The sequence below is a fragment of the Myxocyprinus asiaticus genome, chromosome 50 (assembly GCF_019703515.2).
Source record: "Myxocyprinus asiaticus isolate MX2 ecotype Aquarium Trade chromosome 50, UBuf_Myxa_2, whole genome shotgun sequence".
Lineage (NCBI taxonomy): Eukaryota > Metazoa > Chordata > Actinopteri > Cypriniformes > Catostomidae > Myxocyprinus > Myxocyprinus asiaticus.
In genome coordinates this window covers 22,301,129-22,320,372 of record NC_059393.1, presented here as the reverse complement: position 1 = coordinate 22,320,372, position 19,244 = coordinate 22,301,129, and the positions used below count along the sequence as shown (strand labels likewise).

The 19,244-nt window shown below is 38.4% G+C and overlaps 2 protein-coding genes across 6 annotated transcripts in view; one reads left to right on the top strand and one right to left on the bottom strand.

Annotated features, from left to right (window-relative positions):
• LOC127438849 (uncharacterized) overlaps positions 1-19,244 on the bottom strand; it is a 687,566-nt gene that overhangs the window by 662,097 nt on the left and 6,225 nt on the right. For 3 of the 4 annotated variants that reach the window (XR_007896819.1, XM_051694759.1, XM_051694760.1), the window contains exons 2-5: positions 6,265-6,579; positions 5,737-5,868; positions 5,375-5,426; positions 2,626-5,171 (exon numbers count right to left, since the gene is read on the bottom strand). Coding sequence is in view for 2 of the 4 variants with exons in the window: in XM_051694759.1 (XP_051550719.1) it covers positions 5,132-5,171; positions 5,375-5,426; positions 5,737-5,868; positions 6,265-6,579 (539 nt within the window). In the remaining 2 variants the exon portion in view is untranslated. Of the gene's footprint in view, positions 1-2,625; positions 5,172-5,374; positions 5,427-5,736; positions 5,869-6,264; positions 6,580-19,244 lie in introns of those variants that run through there. The other variant, XR_007896818.1, reaches the window with a different exon arrangement.
• Positions 12,354-18,116, top strand: LOC127438844 (uncharacterized). 2 transcript variants are annotated; one of them, XR_007896817.1, is made up of 6 exons: positions 12,354-12,510; positions 12,862-13,170; positions 13,255-13,314; positions 14,953-15,249; positions 15,434-15,606; positions 18,010-18,116. XR_007896817.1 is itself a non-coding variant. In XM_051694753.1 (5 exons), the coding sequence occupies exons 1-5, from the start codon at positions 12,468-12,470 to the stop codon at positions 15,547-15,549; spliced, it is 825 nt and encodes a 274-aa protein (XP_051550713.1). In that variant the 5' UTR covers positions 12,354-12,467; the 3' UTR covers positions 15,550-17,932. The 2 variants fall into 2 exon arrangements, 1 of the variants encoding a protein (XP_051550713.1); XM_051694753.1 differs by lacking the exon at positions 18,010-18,116 and having other exon boundaries at positions 15,434-17,932.

Here is a 19,244-nt window from a genome sequence, read left to right as displayed (position 1 = left end):
AAAAGCAAAAAGCAACTAATAATAAAAGAAACTGTTGGCTGACATCCACACACCGCGAAAAGCGCAAAGCAGACGCGTTTACTTACGCAACCCTTTCCTGCAGCGCTGCTTAATCTGATATGCATTGCATTATGAGCGGCTCGTAATGAGCATGGGCGATGGGCTAATTTCGTCAAACTTTAACAATGTTGAATTCTAACTGCAGCCAGGTCTCCTAAGCAACCAAATTGGCCCGGTTGCTAGGGAGGGTAGAGTCACATGGGGTAACCTCCTCGTGGTCACTATAATGTGGTTCACTCTCGGTGGGGCGCGTGGTGAGTTGAGCGTGGATGCCGCGGTGGATGGCGTGAAGCCTCCACACGTGCTATGTCTCCATGGCAAGATGCGCGGGTTGGCGGTCTCAGACGCGGAGGCAGCTGGGATTCGTCCTCCGTCACCCGGATTGAGGCGAGTCACTACGCGACCACGAGGACTTAGAGCGCATTGGGAATTGGCCATTCCAAATTGGGGGAAAAAAGGGGAAAAATCGAACAACAAAAAAAACCAATGATGAATTGACAAAGCTGAGTTGAGAATGTTCGGCGTTCCATTTAGTTCATAACTAAATAAAACGGGATGCATGAATATGAGGAAGGATTACTGCAAGAGGAAGATTTGGCATGTAGGTTTGAGGGGCTTCAGAATGTGGATGGACTAAAATACATACTATCTCACTAGAGACCTGCGAGCACGAAGAGAAAGTACGAGCATGAGGCGATTGTCTGTGTTCCACGACTGCTACCGGGTCCTTGAATAACGTATTACATCACTGCGTAGTTAAAATAGCTTTTTTTTTGTTTTTTGTTTTTACTGATGTTGTGTGATTGAGTCATTAATAACACACTTTCATTGTATGGAAGAAAGCAGCTCAGACATGTTTCTAAACTTCTTTTTTTGTGTTCCATGAAATAAAAAAAATAAAAAAATAGGTTTGTAACAATATGATTGAGAGTAAATGAAGACAGAATGTTCATTTCCTAAATATTCCTTTCATTTTACTGAAGCAATTGCTGTTTGTGAATGGCTTGGAATTTTAAATTTTTGTTATGGAATTTACTTTTTAACTCGTGGTTAATGAACTCTGTATTATATGCTATTACTGTGTAGATCTGTGTAGAAAATGCTGTGCTTAGACTGTATTTTATTCACTGCTGTACTTCTCCATTTGTGTGAAAGCGAGAGAGAGGTACACATGGTATGTGGTTGATTCTTGCATGAGAAACCGTGCCAGAACCAGAAGCAAACCACCAAGACCTCGAGGCTCTTGGCTGAAGACACACACACACACACACACACACACACACACAAAATACACCATAGATAAGACACACATCCGCACACACATAGTCACAGAAAAGCTTGAAGCTCAATTCCTTCCTCTCCACTTTACATTGACTCTGTCTGTGAAGCTCAATAAAGACGAATCCCGTTTTCTGCACCTCTGGCTCCTGATCTTTACATTTAACTCACGATACAACAACTCTTGGTGTGTTCCTTCTCAGTCTGTTGTTATGCAGTTTCTCATGATTTACAATGCAGTTTCTGATGAATTAGCTCTCAAGTAAGCCACATATTCACATACTCATATCAGATGAGTGCTGATTTTGGAGTATAAGGAACATTTAAAAAAAAAAGTTTCATGCACACCTCTTGCAGTACTGTAGTTTTATTTTCATGTTTTTTTTTTAAATATAATTTTTTTAAATGTCATCTAAAAATGTCACTATTTTGGAGTATTTTCAGTATTTGTTGATGCAGTCTCATGAATAGCTGATTTAAGATAATGTTCCATGCATCAAAAGAGTTTTTCAGATGTGGATTTAAATTTGTGTTTGTTCGCTGATACCTGGCGGTGTACATGAAGTTGAAGAGTTTAGCAATTGTTGTTGTTGTTGCTGTTTTTTTTTTTTTTTTTTTTTTTAAGAGCAGTTTCATAGTTGTGGTTGTACTGAAGCTGTGTCATCTCTACCCTAGTCTGTTACTTTCATGACTGTGGCTAATGTGAAACTATGAACTGTCCCATTTTGAGCAATATTTGTGGGTTCATTAGTAGTAAACTGGGTGAAAAGTAGGAAAGTCACCCCGAGACATCCCCACTGGTAGGTGTTAGTTGGATAAAAGCTCACTAGAGGATTTATTATTGTTATTATTATTATTATTATTATTATTATTATTATTATTATTTTAATGGTCTCTGGACTCATGCTTTCATCACACACGTAATTTGGCAAAGTAAAAAAAAAAGGAATTTTATTTAGCAAAAAGTACGTTTAGGACCATTATGGAATTTTATTTATTATTATTTTATTATCATTATTTTGCATTGTGACATTTTTTTATGACGATTAATCATTTTCCACAACTATTCTCATTACCTTAATTCAAAAATAATTGTATGCTAATTACTTTTAATGCAATAAAAACATTATTTAAATTGTATTTAAACAACATGAAAGTATTTGTTGTATAGAACTGATTATAATAAAACAAATCATGATATTTCAGTCATGAGAATCACTATTTAGACATTTAAAATAATTGGAATTATTGAAATATTAACAAAAAACTCAAAAGCTCATCTTCATAAAATATGCTTAATTTTCTTATATACACTGGCGGCCAAAAGTTTGGAATAATGTACAGATTTTACTCTTATGGAAAGAAATTGGTACTTTTATTCACCAAAGAGACATTCAACTGATCACAGTGTATAGTCAGGACATTAATAACATGAAAAATTACTATTACAATTTGAAAAAAAAACATTCAGAACTTCTTAAACTACTTCAAAGAGTTCTCATCAAAAAATCCTCCACGTGCAGCAATGACTGCTTTGCAGATCCTTGACATTCTAGCTGTCAGTTTGTACAGATACTCAGGTGACATTTCACCCCACACTTCCTGTAACACTTGCTACAGGATGTGGCTGTCTTGTCGGACACTTCTCACGCACCTTACAGTCTAGCTGATCCCACAAAAGCTCAATGGGGTTAAGATCCATAACACTCTTTTCCAATTATCTGTTGTCCAATGTCTGTGTTTCTTTACCCACTCTAACCTTTTCTTTTTGTTTTTCTGTTTCAAAAGTGGCTTTTACTTTGCAATTCTTCCCATAAGGCCTGCACCCCTGAGTCTTCTCTTTACTGTTGTACATGAAACTGGTGTTGAGCGGGTAGAATTCAATGAAGCTGTCAGCTGAGGACATGTGAGGCATCTATTTCTCAAACTAGAGACTCTGATGTACTTATCCTCTTGTTTAGTTGTACATCTGGTCTTCCACATCTCTTTCTGTCCTTGTTAGAGCCAGTTGTCCTTTGTCTTTGAAGACTGTAGTGTACACCTTTGTATGAAATCTTCAGTTTTTGGCAGTTTCAAACATTGTATAGCCTTCATTCCTCAAAATGATTGACTGATGAGTTTCTAGAGAAAGCTGTTTCTTTTTTAGCCATTTTTGACCTAATATTGACCTTAAGACATGCCAGTCTATTGCATACTGTGGCAACTCAAAAACAAACACAAAAACAATGTTAAGCTTCATTTAATGAACCAAATATCTTTCAGCTTTGTTTGTGTAAAGGACACACACTTATTGGTTCGGAGTGGAACTTCAATAAATGGCCCTTTGAAGGTTTCTACGTTGTTCTGTCTTTTCTGAGCGCTGAACCAAAACCACTTATTGTTAATTTGCACTTTATCAGTTGACTCCGTTATTCATTTTATCTGACTCCAATTTAAGTTGACCCCTAATTTAGATTACAGCTCTAATTAACTTCTGATCATTCTTTTAATTTGATCTTTTTAAGTCATTGATTACTCTGAATCATCTTAATTTTCATTATCCTTTCATTCGGGTCCCGACTGTCACTTAGAGTCATATGCCGGCCGATTAATTACATAGATCTCTCAGACACAAAATCGCCAGTCCGTTCATAGTCAGAGGTTGCAGGGTTTACTAATATCATCTGGTTCAGCCGCTTACTGCTTGCTCATAACCAGATGATAGTTTTATTTAGTCACATTTCATACAACTTGCTAAGACGGTGATAGGCAGTGACTGGTAGTCTTACGTGGTTTTCTCCTATTCATAAGCTCCAGTAATAATCATTATCCTGGACATAAGTTTGCGGTAACAAAAGGCGTCCCTCGAATCTGCCGGTGATAAATGATTTCGGATGAATACAGAATAAATAAAAAAGTTACAATTTATTTGCCAGGTAGGATTTAAAACGTAAGTTACAAAATCAAAGCCAATTTCACACATGATCAGAATAAATAAACATTTTTAAAAATAAAAGACAAGTCAAAGAAACATACCTGACAAAACTACATGCAATGGCAAGGCATGGGAGATCTAGCTTACAGAGTCCCCGAGCTTCTTGCCAACTTTCCTTAAATACCCAGACAGAATAAACATTGTGTACCAAATGGTATTATCCTTTGAACAATGAGAATCTGGGGGTGAATGGGTTCTTGTCTTCCTGGGGTTTAACCTTGTTAACATACAGGAGATCATTTAAATTGTAGGTCAAGGAGGCGGATAGACCTCCAGAATTATGCAGTATTTGGCAAAGACCTTACAACTTTGTCACCATTAGTTTTACCAACATGGGAAAGAGACCATTATACCAGTCGCACAGAGACCTCTTAAATAATATCAAACACATACAGTTGCATACTTTGTTTTCATGGTATTTGTTACATTTTCACATATACATCTTGTGTGTGTATGTATGTGGACCTTGTGGGGAAGACAAGGGGGAAGAGAGAACAGCTGGAGTTTGTGGAGGTAGAATGAGGATGGCAGGATATCTCAGGTGGACAAATGTTTGTTAAGAAGGAAGCTGGGTTTTTCACACATGATGTCTTTGTCAGGTGCAGATCCTACGTCCTGCAGAGTTTGAGCGTTGTTTTTCCCGGAAGTCTTTCATTGTTCCATGTGGGTGTGTGCTGGGTTACAGTTCTCTTGGCACCTAGCCTTACATTTGATACAATGGCAAGTGATTTTCTAGTACCAAATTAGCAATTTAGCCTGATTACTCAAGGATAAGGTGTTGGAGTGATGGGTAAAAGACAGGTGTCGTAGTTGGTGACATCAACTAAGGTGACAATCAGGATGGTATTGATTGGCCTGACTGTTAATGAAAAAGAGAGAGAGAGAGAGAGAGAGAGAGAGAGAGAGAGAGAGAGAGAGAGAGAGAGAGAGAGAAGGTGGGAAATGTAAATCCAAAGTTTAATACATATGAACATTTTGATGTTAGATGGCTATTTATAATATTTATTTTCATGAAACATTGCATGAGTGCCTGAATGGCACAGAAGTAAAAATTGTACATACATTTTAGTCCATAACTTGTTTCCACTGAAACAATTCAACTTATAAGCTCCAGCTGGAATAATGAATACAAAAAACAAGATTTCAAAATAAAACCTTTTGTCAAGATGATTTCTTACACTTTTTTTAAACACTACTTATAAAATAACAATACAGTAAAAATTGTGAATGTGATGCTTTCCACAAGCAAATACTGTCTACAGAGTGTTTGAATGAACACAGTACTAATGAACACACACAAACCTTCTGTCTAACTCTCTTATAATCTATAATTTTCTTCTTGACAATTGCAAATAAACAATCAAATCTTTTTATTAAATATTGATGATTAGAAAATGTTTAACATATCTTCTGAACAAACTTACCCTCTTGATCTGCTCTTCTACACTTCCTCCAATAAAAGTACCAGTATATCACACCCACAGCCAGAAACAGCAGGACAGCACAGCACAATATCAGTACATTATAACTGGTGTGAAGGTCTGGTGCTGTAATGACTAGACAGACAGATGTGTTTATCTTAGACATGCATGCCATAATGTGTGGCCCCACCACACACTTTTTTAATTGTTCTTTTGCACTACTGTAAAAATATAATTTTGAACCAATCAATTGCATAAAAGGTTCAACAAACAGAAATGTTTGAGACCCCGTGACAAAAATGTAATTGAACAAATATACAAGTTTCAACTTCCTGTTTCAATAGGAAATACATCAAGACAGGAAGCTAAACTGTGCTCGTCAGTGATTCATTTTGGTCTTTAAAAATGAATCGTATGAATGAGTCCCGTTAACCTTGTGAATCATCCTTATTTATCATATTATGATAATAAGATGTCCACGATATTAAAATATGAAGATGGGACATAAACATATTGGCATTCTCTACTCACTGACAGAAATCTTGAAAGTCTTGTTTCTGATCACTGTGTTGTTATAGATCTGTAGTTCATAAAGTCCAGAGTCTGTAGTGCTGGCGTTTCTAATGGTGAGTGATCCAGTCCTACTGTCCAGCTGCAGTCTGTCTCGGTAGGTTTCATCACAGTTACTGTCATATATATCCTTGGATTGGGAAGAAACTATAGCTGAACAATTTCCAAATTTAAATGTCCAAACTATCCGATCTTTTCCCTGGATTTCGGTAACATCAGTGTCTAGAGTGAATGAATGTCCCTCAGTCACAGTCTTCACTTCAGAACCAAAGACATCTGAAAAACATATATAAGACAAGTTTATAATTCCTTTCCCCTTAAAAAAAAAAAAGTACACTATATGGCCAAAAGTTTGTGGACACCATATGTGCTTTATGAACATTTGATTTCAAAACCTTAGGCATCAATTTCCCCCTTTGCTGTAATAACAGCTTCCACTCTTTTGGGAAGGCTTTCCACTATACTGTATGTAGTAACATGGCTGCAGGGATTTGCTCTCATTCAGACACAAGTCTATCAGTGAGGTCAGGAACTGATGTTAGTCGATGGGGCCTGACTTACAGTTGCTGTTCCAGTTCACCCCAAAAGTGATCAGTGGGGTTCAGGTCTGGGCTTTGTGCAGTCCAGTCAGTTTCTTCCACGCCAGACACAGTAAACCATTTCTTTATGGACCTCACTTTGTTCACAGGGGCATTGTCATGCTGGAACAGTAAAGGGCTATCCCCAAACAGTTGCCACAAATTATGGAAGCACACAAAGCCCAAGCCATTACATAAAGAAACATTAAGATTTTTCTTTACTGCATTTAATGGAGTAACCAAATTTGTTAATTAGAAGGGGGTGTCCACAAACTTTTGGCCATATAGTGTATGTTTAGATGAATTACATGTGAAGAACTCCTCTTAACCTAAATGTACACTATTATTAAATATTAGTGTGATTATTAAAGAATGAAAACTTTCAACAGAGGAGGGAGTACAAGCTAAAAATCAGAACTGGAACTGTACAGGTTTTGACCATAGAGAGGGTGAAAGCAGCAGAGCTTGTTGCTCTAAATGCTGAAGTTTGCATCGGGCATATAATGCCAGGTGGGCCGACAAACCGTGCAAAATATTGAATTACATAAAATGTCACTGAAGCCAACATTGGATTTGCCCACAGTAAATCCTGCCTTTACCCCATTTTGGATTTTAGAAAGACCAAAAGACGAGAAAAGATGATAAAATGCAAGAAACTATGCATTTTATATAAAAAATTTTTAGACTGCTTTTTAAGGCAAGTATAAACTTTTAACATCACATAGCCACTAGGGGGCAGACAGAAATCAGACTTCATAATACTGTAGACATCATGCCTTTACTATCATATTTATATAGAAATGAAAAGCCAAAATTGATCAACAGTTAAACTCCTCTTTTATTTAAAGTTTTATGTTAACTACCGTTGGATTTTTGTTGATCTGGGACCTGCTTCTAAGGAAATAAGTACATTTAGTAGTTCCTGTGGCTGGTAGAACATGTTTGTGGCAAGATTGTGGGTTTGTTTCTTGGGGAAAATAGGACTACATATTAATTAACTGTATATTGTGAAGTCTGCCAAAAGCAAATATTGCGGTGGTAAAGGCCTTATACAGCCACAAAAAATGGATACTTAAAGAGTTGTTTTAATTATAGAAAAATAAAGTACTGTATTTGAGGACAAATAGTTGTGTTCATCGAAATTATTGAAAAGTTTAGTTGAATCAGACCTATATCTCCAAGGAAACAAGAAAAACTGGTTCTGCATGGCTTGTAACACTTGTGCAGTGAATTCTGCAGTATAGTACAGACACATGACTCATTTGAACAGTGAAATGTGGCTCAGGGTGGGTAACTGGAAGGTTGCTTTTTAACCCCCACAAGGAACAAACCATTATTTACTTGGGTAAGACACAACCCAATTGCTCTAGGGGGATTGTCCCTGTTATATATACACTCACAGAGCACTTTATTAGGAACACTATACTAATAATGTGTAGGGCTTTCCTTTGCTATCAGTTCTTCATGGCATGGCATGGATTCAACAATGTTAAAACATTCCTTTGAGATTCGGGTCCATGTTGACATAATTGCATCACGCAATTTCTTCAGATTTGTCAGCTGCACATTCATGCTGTGAATCTCCCATTATACCACACCCTAAAGGTGTTCTAATGGATTCAGATCTGGTGACTGGTAAGGTCATTGAAGAACAATGAACTCATTATCATGTCGGAAGAAGCCATTAGAAGATGGATAAATTGTGGCCATTAAGGGATGCACATGGCCAGCTACAATACTCAAATAGGCTGTAGCATTCAAGCGATGATTGATTGGTATTAACGGGCCCAAAGTGTGCCAAGAAAACATTCCCCACTCCATTACAACACCACCACCAGCCTGGACTATTGACACAAGGCAGGTTGGGTCCATGGATTCGTGCTGTTGGTGGCAAATTCTGAACCTACCATCTGTGTGCCTTAGCAGGAATCGAGATTCATCAGACCTGGCTATGTTTTTCCAATCTTCAACTCTCCAGTTTTGGTGAGCCTGTGCCCACAGCAGCCTCAGCTTTCTGTTCTTGGCTGACAGAAGTGGACCCCAACATGCTGTTGAAGCCCATCCGCCTCAAGGTTCGATTGTGCATTCTGAGATGCTATTCTGCTAACTACAATTGTACAGAGGGGTTATCAGAGTTACCATAGCCTTTTTTGTCTGCTCGAACCAGTCTGGCTATTCTCCATTGACCTCTCTCATCAACAAGGCGTTTCCGTCCGCAGAACTGCCGCTCACTGGATGTTTTTTGTTTTTTGCACAATTCTGAGTAAACTCTAGAGACTTCTTGTGCTTGAAAATCCCAGGAGATCAGCAGTTACAGAAATACTCAAACCTGCCCGCCTGGCACCAACAATCATGCCACAGTCAAAATCACTGAGATAAATATTTTTTATTCCATACTGATGGTTGATGTGAACATTAACTGAAGCTCCTGATCCGTATCTGTATGATTTTATTCATTGTCTGATTAGATAATCGCATGAATAAGTAGGTGTACAGGTGTACCTAATAAAGTGTTCGGTGAGTGTATATTGTAATCTGTTTTGGATAGAAGTCTCTGTTAAATGACTACTTTCTTCCCATGTATTGATGCTGCATGAAGACTGTAGTTAATCCTATCTCTGGTTTCAGTGCTTCAGGATGGTTTTAATACACACAGGACTCTGAAACACTTTATACAATGTGTGAATGTGAATCAGTTATCTGTAATCCTGCAGTGTTAAGCTATCTGCAGTTGTAGTATATAAAGTTTACACTCAACATCACTGAACTGTCACAAACTCATATGGAAGTGGTGGTAACATGAAAGGCAATGCATGTTTAGAATACATCATGGCTACCACGTGCAGCATACAGTACTATTTTTATTTAAATTGAGATGAGATCAAGATCTCTTTCCCAGTTATATTCTGAAACAAAAACATAACACCCGGATCCTATAACACACTTATAAAGAACTGCTAAATGGTTAACCAAAGACCATGCAGAAACTGTCAGATCATTAGGAATCTATGGATTACTATTGTGATATTTACAGTTGAAGTCAGAAGTTTACATACACTTAGGTTGAAGTCATTAAAACACATTTTCTAACCACTCCACAGATTTAATGTTAGCAAACTATAGTTTTGGCAAGTCGTTTAGGACATCTACTTTGTGCATGACACAAGTAATTTTTCCAACAACTGTTTACAGTTTCACTTTTAACTGACTATATCACAATTCCAGTGGGTCAGAAGTTTACATACACTAAGTTAACTGTGCCTTTAAGCAGCTTGGAAAATTCCAGAAAATGATGTCAAACCTTTAGACAATTAGGGGCCGTTTACACGACAACGTTTTCAACTAAAAACGGAAAACTTTTTATGCGTTTTGGCTGTTCGTTTACACAACAACGGCATTTTGGGGCCTGAAAACGCAAACTTTTGAAAATGGGTTTCAAAGTGCAAGTTTTTGAAAATGATGCCGTTATCGTCTCTGTGTAAACATACAAAAACGCGAACTTGTGAAAACGATGACGTCATGCGCACGTGTATTACGTGTTCAGTCTATAGGCATGCGCGCGAGTACTTCAAAACAATGCGCGAGACATTCAAAACTACAATGGCGGACTACAGGACTGTGATTGTGTTGCTCAAGATTGAGTTTATTGACGCTTCTCCAGCAAAGTAATTGTAGTAATAAAGCAACCTCATCATCCGCCCACACAAAATTGCTTGATGCTTTCGCATCTTCATTGTTTGTATTCACCGCTCTGTGGAAGAACGCTTATGTGCGCAGGCACGTAGTGTTTCTTTACAAAGTGACATCGCCAACTACTGGCCTGGCATGCATAATACAGTGTTTTTTTTAGTTTTCACGGATCCGTGTGAACGGGGATCATTTTGACAACGTTGTCGTCTGTACGCAAAACATTTCAAAAACGCAAAGGAAAACTTTTCCATTTTTAGTACATCGTTGTCGTGTAAACGTACCCTTAGCAAATTAGCTTCTGATAGGAGGTGTACTGAATTGGAGGTGTACCTGTGGATGTATTTTAAGGCCTACCTTCAAATTCAGTGCCTCTTTGCTTGACATCATGGGAAAATCTAAAGAAATCAGTCAAGACCTCAGAAAAAAAACTGTGCACCTCCACAAGTCTGGTTCATCCTTGGGAGCAATTTCCAAATGCCTGAAGGTACCATGTTCATCTGTACAAACAATAGTACACAAGTATAAACACTATGGGACCACACAGCCATCATACCGCTCAGGAAGGATATGCATACTGTCTCCTAGAGATGAATGTAATATGTTGCGGAAAGTGCAAATCAATCCCAGAACAACAGCAAAGGACCTTGTGAAGATGCTGGAGGAAACAGGTAGACAAGTATCTATATCCACAGTAAAACGAGTCCTATATCGACAAACCTGAAAGGCTGCTCAGCAAGGAAGAAGCCACTGCTCCAAAACTGCCATAAAAACCCAGTGCACATGAGACAAAAATCTTACTTTTTGGAAAAATTTCCTCTGGTCTGATGAAGCAAAAATTGAACTTTTAGGCCATAATGACCATTGTTATGTTTGGAGGAAAAAGGGTAAGGCTTGTAAGCCGAAGAACACCATCCCAACTGTGAAGCATGGGGGTGGCAGCATCATGTTGTGGGGGTGCTTTGCTGCAGGAGGGACTGGTGCACTTCACAAAATAGATGGCATCATGATGAAGGAAAATGATGTGGATATATTGAAGCAACATCTAAAGACATCAGCCATGAAGTTAAAGCTCGGTCGCAAATGGGTCTTCCAAATGGACAATGACCCTAAGCATACCTCCAAAGCTGTAGCAAAATGGCTTAAGGACAACAAAGTCGAGGTATTGGAGTGGCCATCACAAAGCCCTGACCTGAATCTGAAAAAGCGTGCGAGCAAGGAGGCCTACAAACCTGACTTAGTTACACTCAGTTCTGTCTGGAGAAATGGGCCAAAATTCCAGCAACTTATTTTGAGAAGCTTGTGGAAGGCTACCCAAAACATTTGACCCAAGTTAAACAATTTAAAGGCAATGCTACCAAATACTAACAAAGTGTATGTAAACTTCAGACCCACTGGGAATGTGATGAAAGAAATAAAAGCTGAAATAATTCATTCTCTCTACTATTATTCTGACATTTCACATTCTTAAAATAAATTAGTGATCCTAACTGACCTAAGACAGGAAATGTTTTCTACATTAAACTTCTGACTTAACTGTGTCACCGAAGACAAAACTAGGAGAACTATGATAAATGTCTGATGGAAAAAAGTGTCTGTGGTCAAATGTGGTTCGAAAGCAAACAAGAGAGATGTAACCACAGCAGTGGGCGATGCTTTAGCCTCTCATGCACATTTCGATCTTTAATGGTATAGACATGAAGGGTTTCTGTACTTTCAGTTTTGTTGCACATGTGCAATGAGAGGAACATTAACCTGACACTAAACCTCAGCGAGACAGAGATTGTGGAAGTAACACAGTGGACTGTTTTACATCGATCTGACGGTCATGACACCAGCAGTCATTAGCTGAATTTAAACTCTATAGAGACTTGCATTACTACTGTTCAGTCTTGTAAAATGCCTATGTGGAGCGTCATCTTGTTTTTCATCTGTGTGCAAGGTGAGGTATTTAATATCATTTATAAATTATTCTGCCTCTGATAAATGTGTTATGTCTTGTTGATAAATCAAGCCACTTAGGCAATGCAATATAATTTCATTGAATCTAGAACGATGTGATGACATTATTGCAATATTAAGTTTAAAAATCGGTTTAAAAATATGATCATTGTTATGTTATTCATAAGTGGCACACAAAGGAGCCAAGTGGAAACAGAATGTGTAAAACCATTTCCTGTTGTTGGTCACTTCCTTTATGGTCCATTTTAAACACAATAAAACAATTCTTAATAATCAACACACTGCAATTAAGCTTGAGGTGTCTGTATTCTTTAATATAAATGTGTTTAAGATGTCGAGACAGATGGAAAGGTGTCAGTGATGGAGGGAGATTCCATCACTCTTCATACAGGTCTTACTGAAATACAGAAAGATGATACCATACTGTGGATTTTTGGACCTCCAGACACTCGTATCGCTGACATTTATAAGCAGAATATTACTATATATGATGAGAAATTCAGAGGCATATTTCAACTGGACATTACAACTGGATCTCTCACCATAAAGAACATCAGAAGCTCATACTCTGGACTTTATAAACTAACTATTTTCAGCAAAAAAGGAGTCTCACACAAGGCATTTCCAGTTACTGTCTATGGTGAGTTAAATATCTCATACATTTCGGTTTGTCGCATTTACTTTATCTTATTTTTTCTTGCTTCTTTTGTTTCTTGTTCTAAAGCACCTGTTTCAACACCTGTCATCAGTACAAACTCTCGGGTCACTGAGCAACAAACTCCACGTGAGTCTTAAAGCCAAAGTATACTTAGATTTTCTGCATGCCACTACATCTCATGCAGTGCGCAATGAAAATGTAATCACCAACACATTATGCTTGACTGCTCGCATGCAGCCCATTTTTTCTAAGGATGTGGACAGTCTATGTGTTAGTGCATTGTCTGTGTATGCGCCTGTGTTTACTGTACTAAAGAGTATCACAAAGCAGTCATAGTGAGCGTGCATCGATCACATCTGTATGGGCTTGCGGTCAAAAGAGTATATTTTGAAAGGCTGAGCACCCGAAAATGGGAAATTATCAACAGTCTCATTAGAATTCTTAAGAATAACACAAGATGGGGGGGCCTGGTTAGATCAGCGAGAATTGACGCTGACTACCACTCCTGGAGTTGCAAGTTTGTATCCAGTGACTCCAGCCAGGTCTCCTAAGCAACCAAATTGGCCCGGTTGCTAGGGAGGGTAGAGTCAAATGGGGTAACCTCCTCGTGGTCGCGATTAGGGGTTCTCGCTCTCAACGGGAAGTGTGGTAAGTTGTGCGTGGATCGCGGAGAGTAGCATGAGCCTCCACATGCTATGCACAGAGAGCCACGTGATAAGATGCGCGGCTTGACTGTCTCAGAAGCGGAGGCAACTGAGACTTATCCTCCGCCATCCGGATTGACGTGAGTAACTGCGCCACCATGAGGACCTACTAAGTAGTGGGAATTGGACATTCCAAATTGGGAGAAAAGGGGATTAAAAAAAAAAAAAAGAAAAACAAATAACACGAGATGGAGAATTCATGAGAAAATGTATGACTTATACACAAACCAATCTCACACGCTTCTCTCGTCTCCTTCAAAACCATCATATTTTCTTTCTTCCATCACACACAAAATGTATTTATCAATTACAATCATTGTCACAGGTTAAAATGTATGGTCAGGTTTAGGTATGGGGTTTGGGTTAGAGCTTAAAATTACAAAACATAATACAAACGTACATTCTGAACCTGGAAGTTCCGTTTTCTTCCATTGCACACAACAAGCCTTTTTACATTACTAATTCATTACTAATTAGGTTCAGGGTCTGGGTAAGGTATTACACTTTATGGTTAGGTTTAGGTATGGGGTTTGGGTTAGGGGTTACAGTTAGAAAAAATATCACAAATGTACATTGCAAACACATACATTTCTCTTTCTTGCTAGGGCTTTTATTATAACTATCATGGTCAGGTTAAGGGTCTGGGTAATGTGTTACACCTCTTTGTTAGATTTACCTTTGCCTGGACACACATTTACTTTAACAAGGAAGAAACAAAACATCAGGGTCTACATATACATGGGAAGTGTACTGTATGTGACTGGTTGGTGTATAAGTTGTAAGTTTTCATACAAACAACGCTGTAAGTTTTCTTATGAATTCTCCGTCTCATACTATTCTTAAGATTTCCCATGAGATCGAGTTGCAAAACACACTATATTTAACATCAGGCACATTGCATGTCAGCACACTGAACGTAACTTTTTTAGAGAACTATTGAACATTACAATCTCCAGAGACCAAAAGGGGGCTGGATGAGTGGTGTTACGGTCTGGACTTTGAAGTTTTGATAAAGTCTATTGGGAGACGGCAAAACAGTTTCTTCTCTCATGTTTTCCAGCTCGTCTGCCCATTCCTGTCATCTCTACAGACTCTTGTCAATGTTCTTCATCATCTGAAAGTTCATCTAAATGTGTGTTGGTGTGTTCAGTGGTGAATGTGACACAGGTGACTCTCTCCTGGTACAAAGGAAACAGTTTATTCTCCTCCATCAGTGTGTCTGATCTCAACAGCAGTCTCTCTCTACCTCTGGAGGTGGAATATCAGGAGAACAACATCTACAGCTGTGTGATCACCAATCCCATCAGAAACCAGACTAAACATCTCAACATTAATGACGTCTGTCAGACATGTTCAGGTATGTCAGCATATTAGTGTTTATTTACTGAGCTGATCTGTGACCTCATATACAGATTAATTCATCATGGCGGCATCCAATTAATGCTTTTTCTTTTTAATATCTGCCATTTATTCCCTTTCTAAATCTAATTACCGAAGCTTGTTGAAATGCACAGCTCTGTTTCACAGTTTTCTTCATTCAGATCCTATGCAGTGTTATGGTTTTACTGAAGCAGTGATCCGATTGGTCATCTCTGCTCTGGTGGGTGTGGCTACTGTTGCTGTATTGGTTGAGCACTTAAGATCCAGAAGAGTTTAACAGGAGAAGAAAGCACAAACGTCAATTCTTCAATGATGCAAAGTCTATTCTCACTAGGTGATTGTTGTTGAACAACTGTCTCTTAAGCCACCTTTTCACTTCGACTGTCGTATTTCTCTCCCTAGTGGCAGTCGTGACACATTGTCATTTTGTTCGCAATGGATTTTGTTAATTGAAGAAGAAGCTACCAGAGGTTTACCTAAGAATGACATTACTGTGTGTGATTTTGTTGAGCAGATGAATGAATTCAGTAAAATTCAGGATTAATATTCACACAGTATTTATTATTAATAGTATTATTAATCATTATTACTGTTTTATAGTTAAGATTGTGATAATTAACAGCAACAACAACCATAATTCAGCAAAAATGAATCAGAAATTCATAGATGTGATTTTAAAGATGTAGTTTTGTGCAGAAATAAATGACACATGTACACATTTAATCACATGTATACTGTAATTCCAAAAGTCATCATTTCTGATTTCTACATTATTAATTGTCCAAAATACAGAAGTAGCAAGCATTTAGAAAAAAGTTTAGGACAAAATCTATTGATATTTCTCACTTCGCGCTGATAGTTTTGCATGAAGACATCACTTCCGGTTGGGCGGTCGCATATGCTCTAGTTGCTAGCGATGGGACGTCTGATTCTTTTCCACGAACCGGTTCTTAAAAAAACATTATTCACCAGTTCATTTCATCATCATGTAATGACGTCACTGTACATAATTCTAAATACGCCGGCATTGTAGAATACACGCTCAAACACATTCAATAAAGCCACATGTAAGTGCATATTGCTGATTATTAAATTGTATTTAATTACATAATAATAATAAGGGTATTTGAAATTATCAGTGTTTCATTCAATGATCTTACAACACATCCTACATTAAAATTTTGCACCTAAAGCGTCCAATACTGACACTACAAACGTGGATGTTCTACACATGTCTAAAGAGGAACTTTTTTTTTCATTTCTTCACATTTTTATAAATATATGTCTAAATCATTTGGAAAGTAATGATGCCAGAAAATCAGCTGTGAAGTGATTAAACTAGTCTTAATCAACTCACCCTTTTCCAGAAAACCATGATCCAGCAACTTCAAATATAATCTGCATGCACAATACTCAATAGTAAAATTCATTTACATCTCTCGATTGAAATGTTTCGCCCCCTCATTCAAGTCCTCGGTTCACGCATGCTCATCCGCTGCTCACTGATCAGCAATTCTCAGTATTATGTCCAAAATTGGCGATTCTCAGTTCAGTGTACTGGTGACTCGAGAACTGTTGCAACCAGAGCGTTCAGTCCAATTTGTGAAGTAGATGAAGTGGTTCATTGCAAAGAAGAGTTAGGAAAAGCAGATTTCACCAGTTCTAGGATCATATTACTCCCGGCACATCCGAGAAACAGGTTAAGATTAAATTGTGGATTAGTGTTGACTCGAGACACAAACTGTTTCAAACGATTCAGTCCGATTTGGTGAACTGGTTCAACTCATTCAATAAAAAGAACCGGTTCAAAAGAATGATTCGTTCAGGAATTGGACATCACTACTAGTCACATGAGTTGAAATATAAGGCTTGTTTGAGATGAGCAAGTTCTGCGCAGAACTGATCACCGGTGAACAGCGGCACGTGCATGCCGGTTAGAAATCTGTCCGCTGTGATTTCATGTTAACGTATGCCAAAAAATACTCAAGAGAGTAAAGCGCGTACAGTTGTAAGAGCCAGGCGGCGCAGTTGGATTTTTCCAGCTGTGCAAACTGAAAGAATTATGGAAAAAGACTTGCTGACGACACAGCTTAATGTGAACGAAGCCTAATTTTCTCTCGCGCATCAGATGGACTTCAGATCCCTCCTAGCTAAAAAGGCGCTTCTCTCTCCCGCACCCTGTATTGCATTCACTTACATTGTTTCACTTTCAGTTCTCGCAGATTCAACTAGTAATTGCATTTTAGAGGTCCTTGTGTGCATTGAAGGGATTTCCATGTGTATGCCTTCGTTACGTAGGCGTAGGACGTCACGCGTATTGGGACCAAATGTAAAAGATTTCACTTAAATTATTCTTTTACGAATCAGACATCACTATCGACGATCCACATGTACTTTACACGTATGTTTTTTTGTGGTGTTCAGTCATAAAAGTAACGTGAGAAACTTATCAGAATAAAAGTATTCCTTTTCTCTTGAAAATATAGTGAAATGAGAGTCAACAGAAATGTTTATCCTCAAGTAATAGTGATCGACCAATATGGGTTTTTTAATGGCCGATGCTGATATCTAGAGAGCAGGGCGGCCGATAGGCCGATACAATGCCAATATATCACACAATATAGTAAATAACAAACATATAATTGCTCAAAAATGTTAAAGTCTCTGGTTTAGTTTAGCGACTTGTTTCTGTACTACTATACCTACAACAAATAAATGATATATTTTTCATGTTTAGTCTGTGAATTGTTGAAAGTGGTGTGTTTTGAGCACTCTGAAACACACTGCACTGAAACTAACTTTGATGAGGAACATCTCGATGAGAAGGAGGAAGGAGATGATGACGATTGTGCAGTGTATCAGAAAAACCCCCATCAGGTTTGTGTATATTTAGATATTTTTGTTTCTGCCATCTGTCCCACAGTCATTCTTCTTATTTCATCACTCAGGTTGTTTGTCAGCCTGTTCTATTTCTTTTATGTTCCGACCAACACACTCTCATGGCGAAATCGTCAGGATTCATACAACTTTTCTAAATTTGGCTAATTCTAATGATATCGTACATCTGCACTTGTATGAATTCGTACGACTTTCACTACAGCCAATGATGTCGCTGGACATCGTTTCCATCTAATACGTGACAATTACTTCTGTCACACACAACAGCTTCCTATCATGTTTACACACTCTACTGCTTGGTTAGCAGGGCTGGATTGGTAATCTGGCATACCGGGCATTTTCCCGGTGGGCCGACGCACATTGGGGCCGATCAGGGGCGGACTGGCCATCGGGAGAACCGTGCTGGCTGCGAAATGGGGCGATTGGCGCCGCGATATGCAGAAAAGGACAGCAACCCGCCAACAACTTTTGGGCCAGTTTCTATGTAAAATCCCAGCCCGATTTCTATTCCCAGTCCACCCCTGTCGGTTAGGTTTAGATAAGGGCTTTGGGTAAGGGCATAATATTAAAAAGCATTTCCTTAACACCTTGTGCGCGAAACTCACGTTTACTTCCACATTAGACATCCGGCCATTTTGCACCTGATGAAATCGTACAAATTAATACGAACGAACACATACGAAATAGCCAATTTGTAAAACATGTAGGAAATTTCACGAGACTGGGTTGGCTCCGACACTGTATTTGTCTGACACATTTCACACATTCCAGCTCCATTTCAGGAGTATACTTGCTCAGAAACTTTTTAAGGCCTATGCTTAGCTCTAAGTCAGTACCACATGCTGGTAGAGGCAGCTATTCAAGAGTGCCGTGAGATCGCGCATCCCCAAAAACCTTCCAGATGAATCAATGGTTATTGTTGTTGTTTACACAGATGCCAATAGGCTACTCATATAGGCCTAACAATTATTTTAGCGACTCAGTATTAGGCTATAGCAAGCTAATATGCTGTAGTAATTTATTTTATCAGCATAATAGCAAATTAAATAATAGGTAGTAAGCACTCTTTGCCAA

Coding starts and splice junctions, on each gene's coding strand:
- LOC127438844 (XM_051694753.1), top strand. CDS start 12,468: ATGCCTATGTGGAGCGTCATCTTGTTTTTCATCTGTGTGCAAG. Junction 12,511..12,861: donor GTTTTTCATCTGTGTGCAAG/GTGAGGTATTTA, acceptor AATGTGTTTAAG/ATGTCGAGACAGATGGAAAG. Junction 15,250..15,433: donor CGTCTGTCAGACATGTTCAG/GTATGTCAGCAT, acceptor TTCTTCATTCAG/ATCCTATGCAGTGTTATGGT.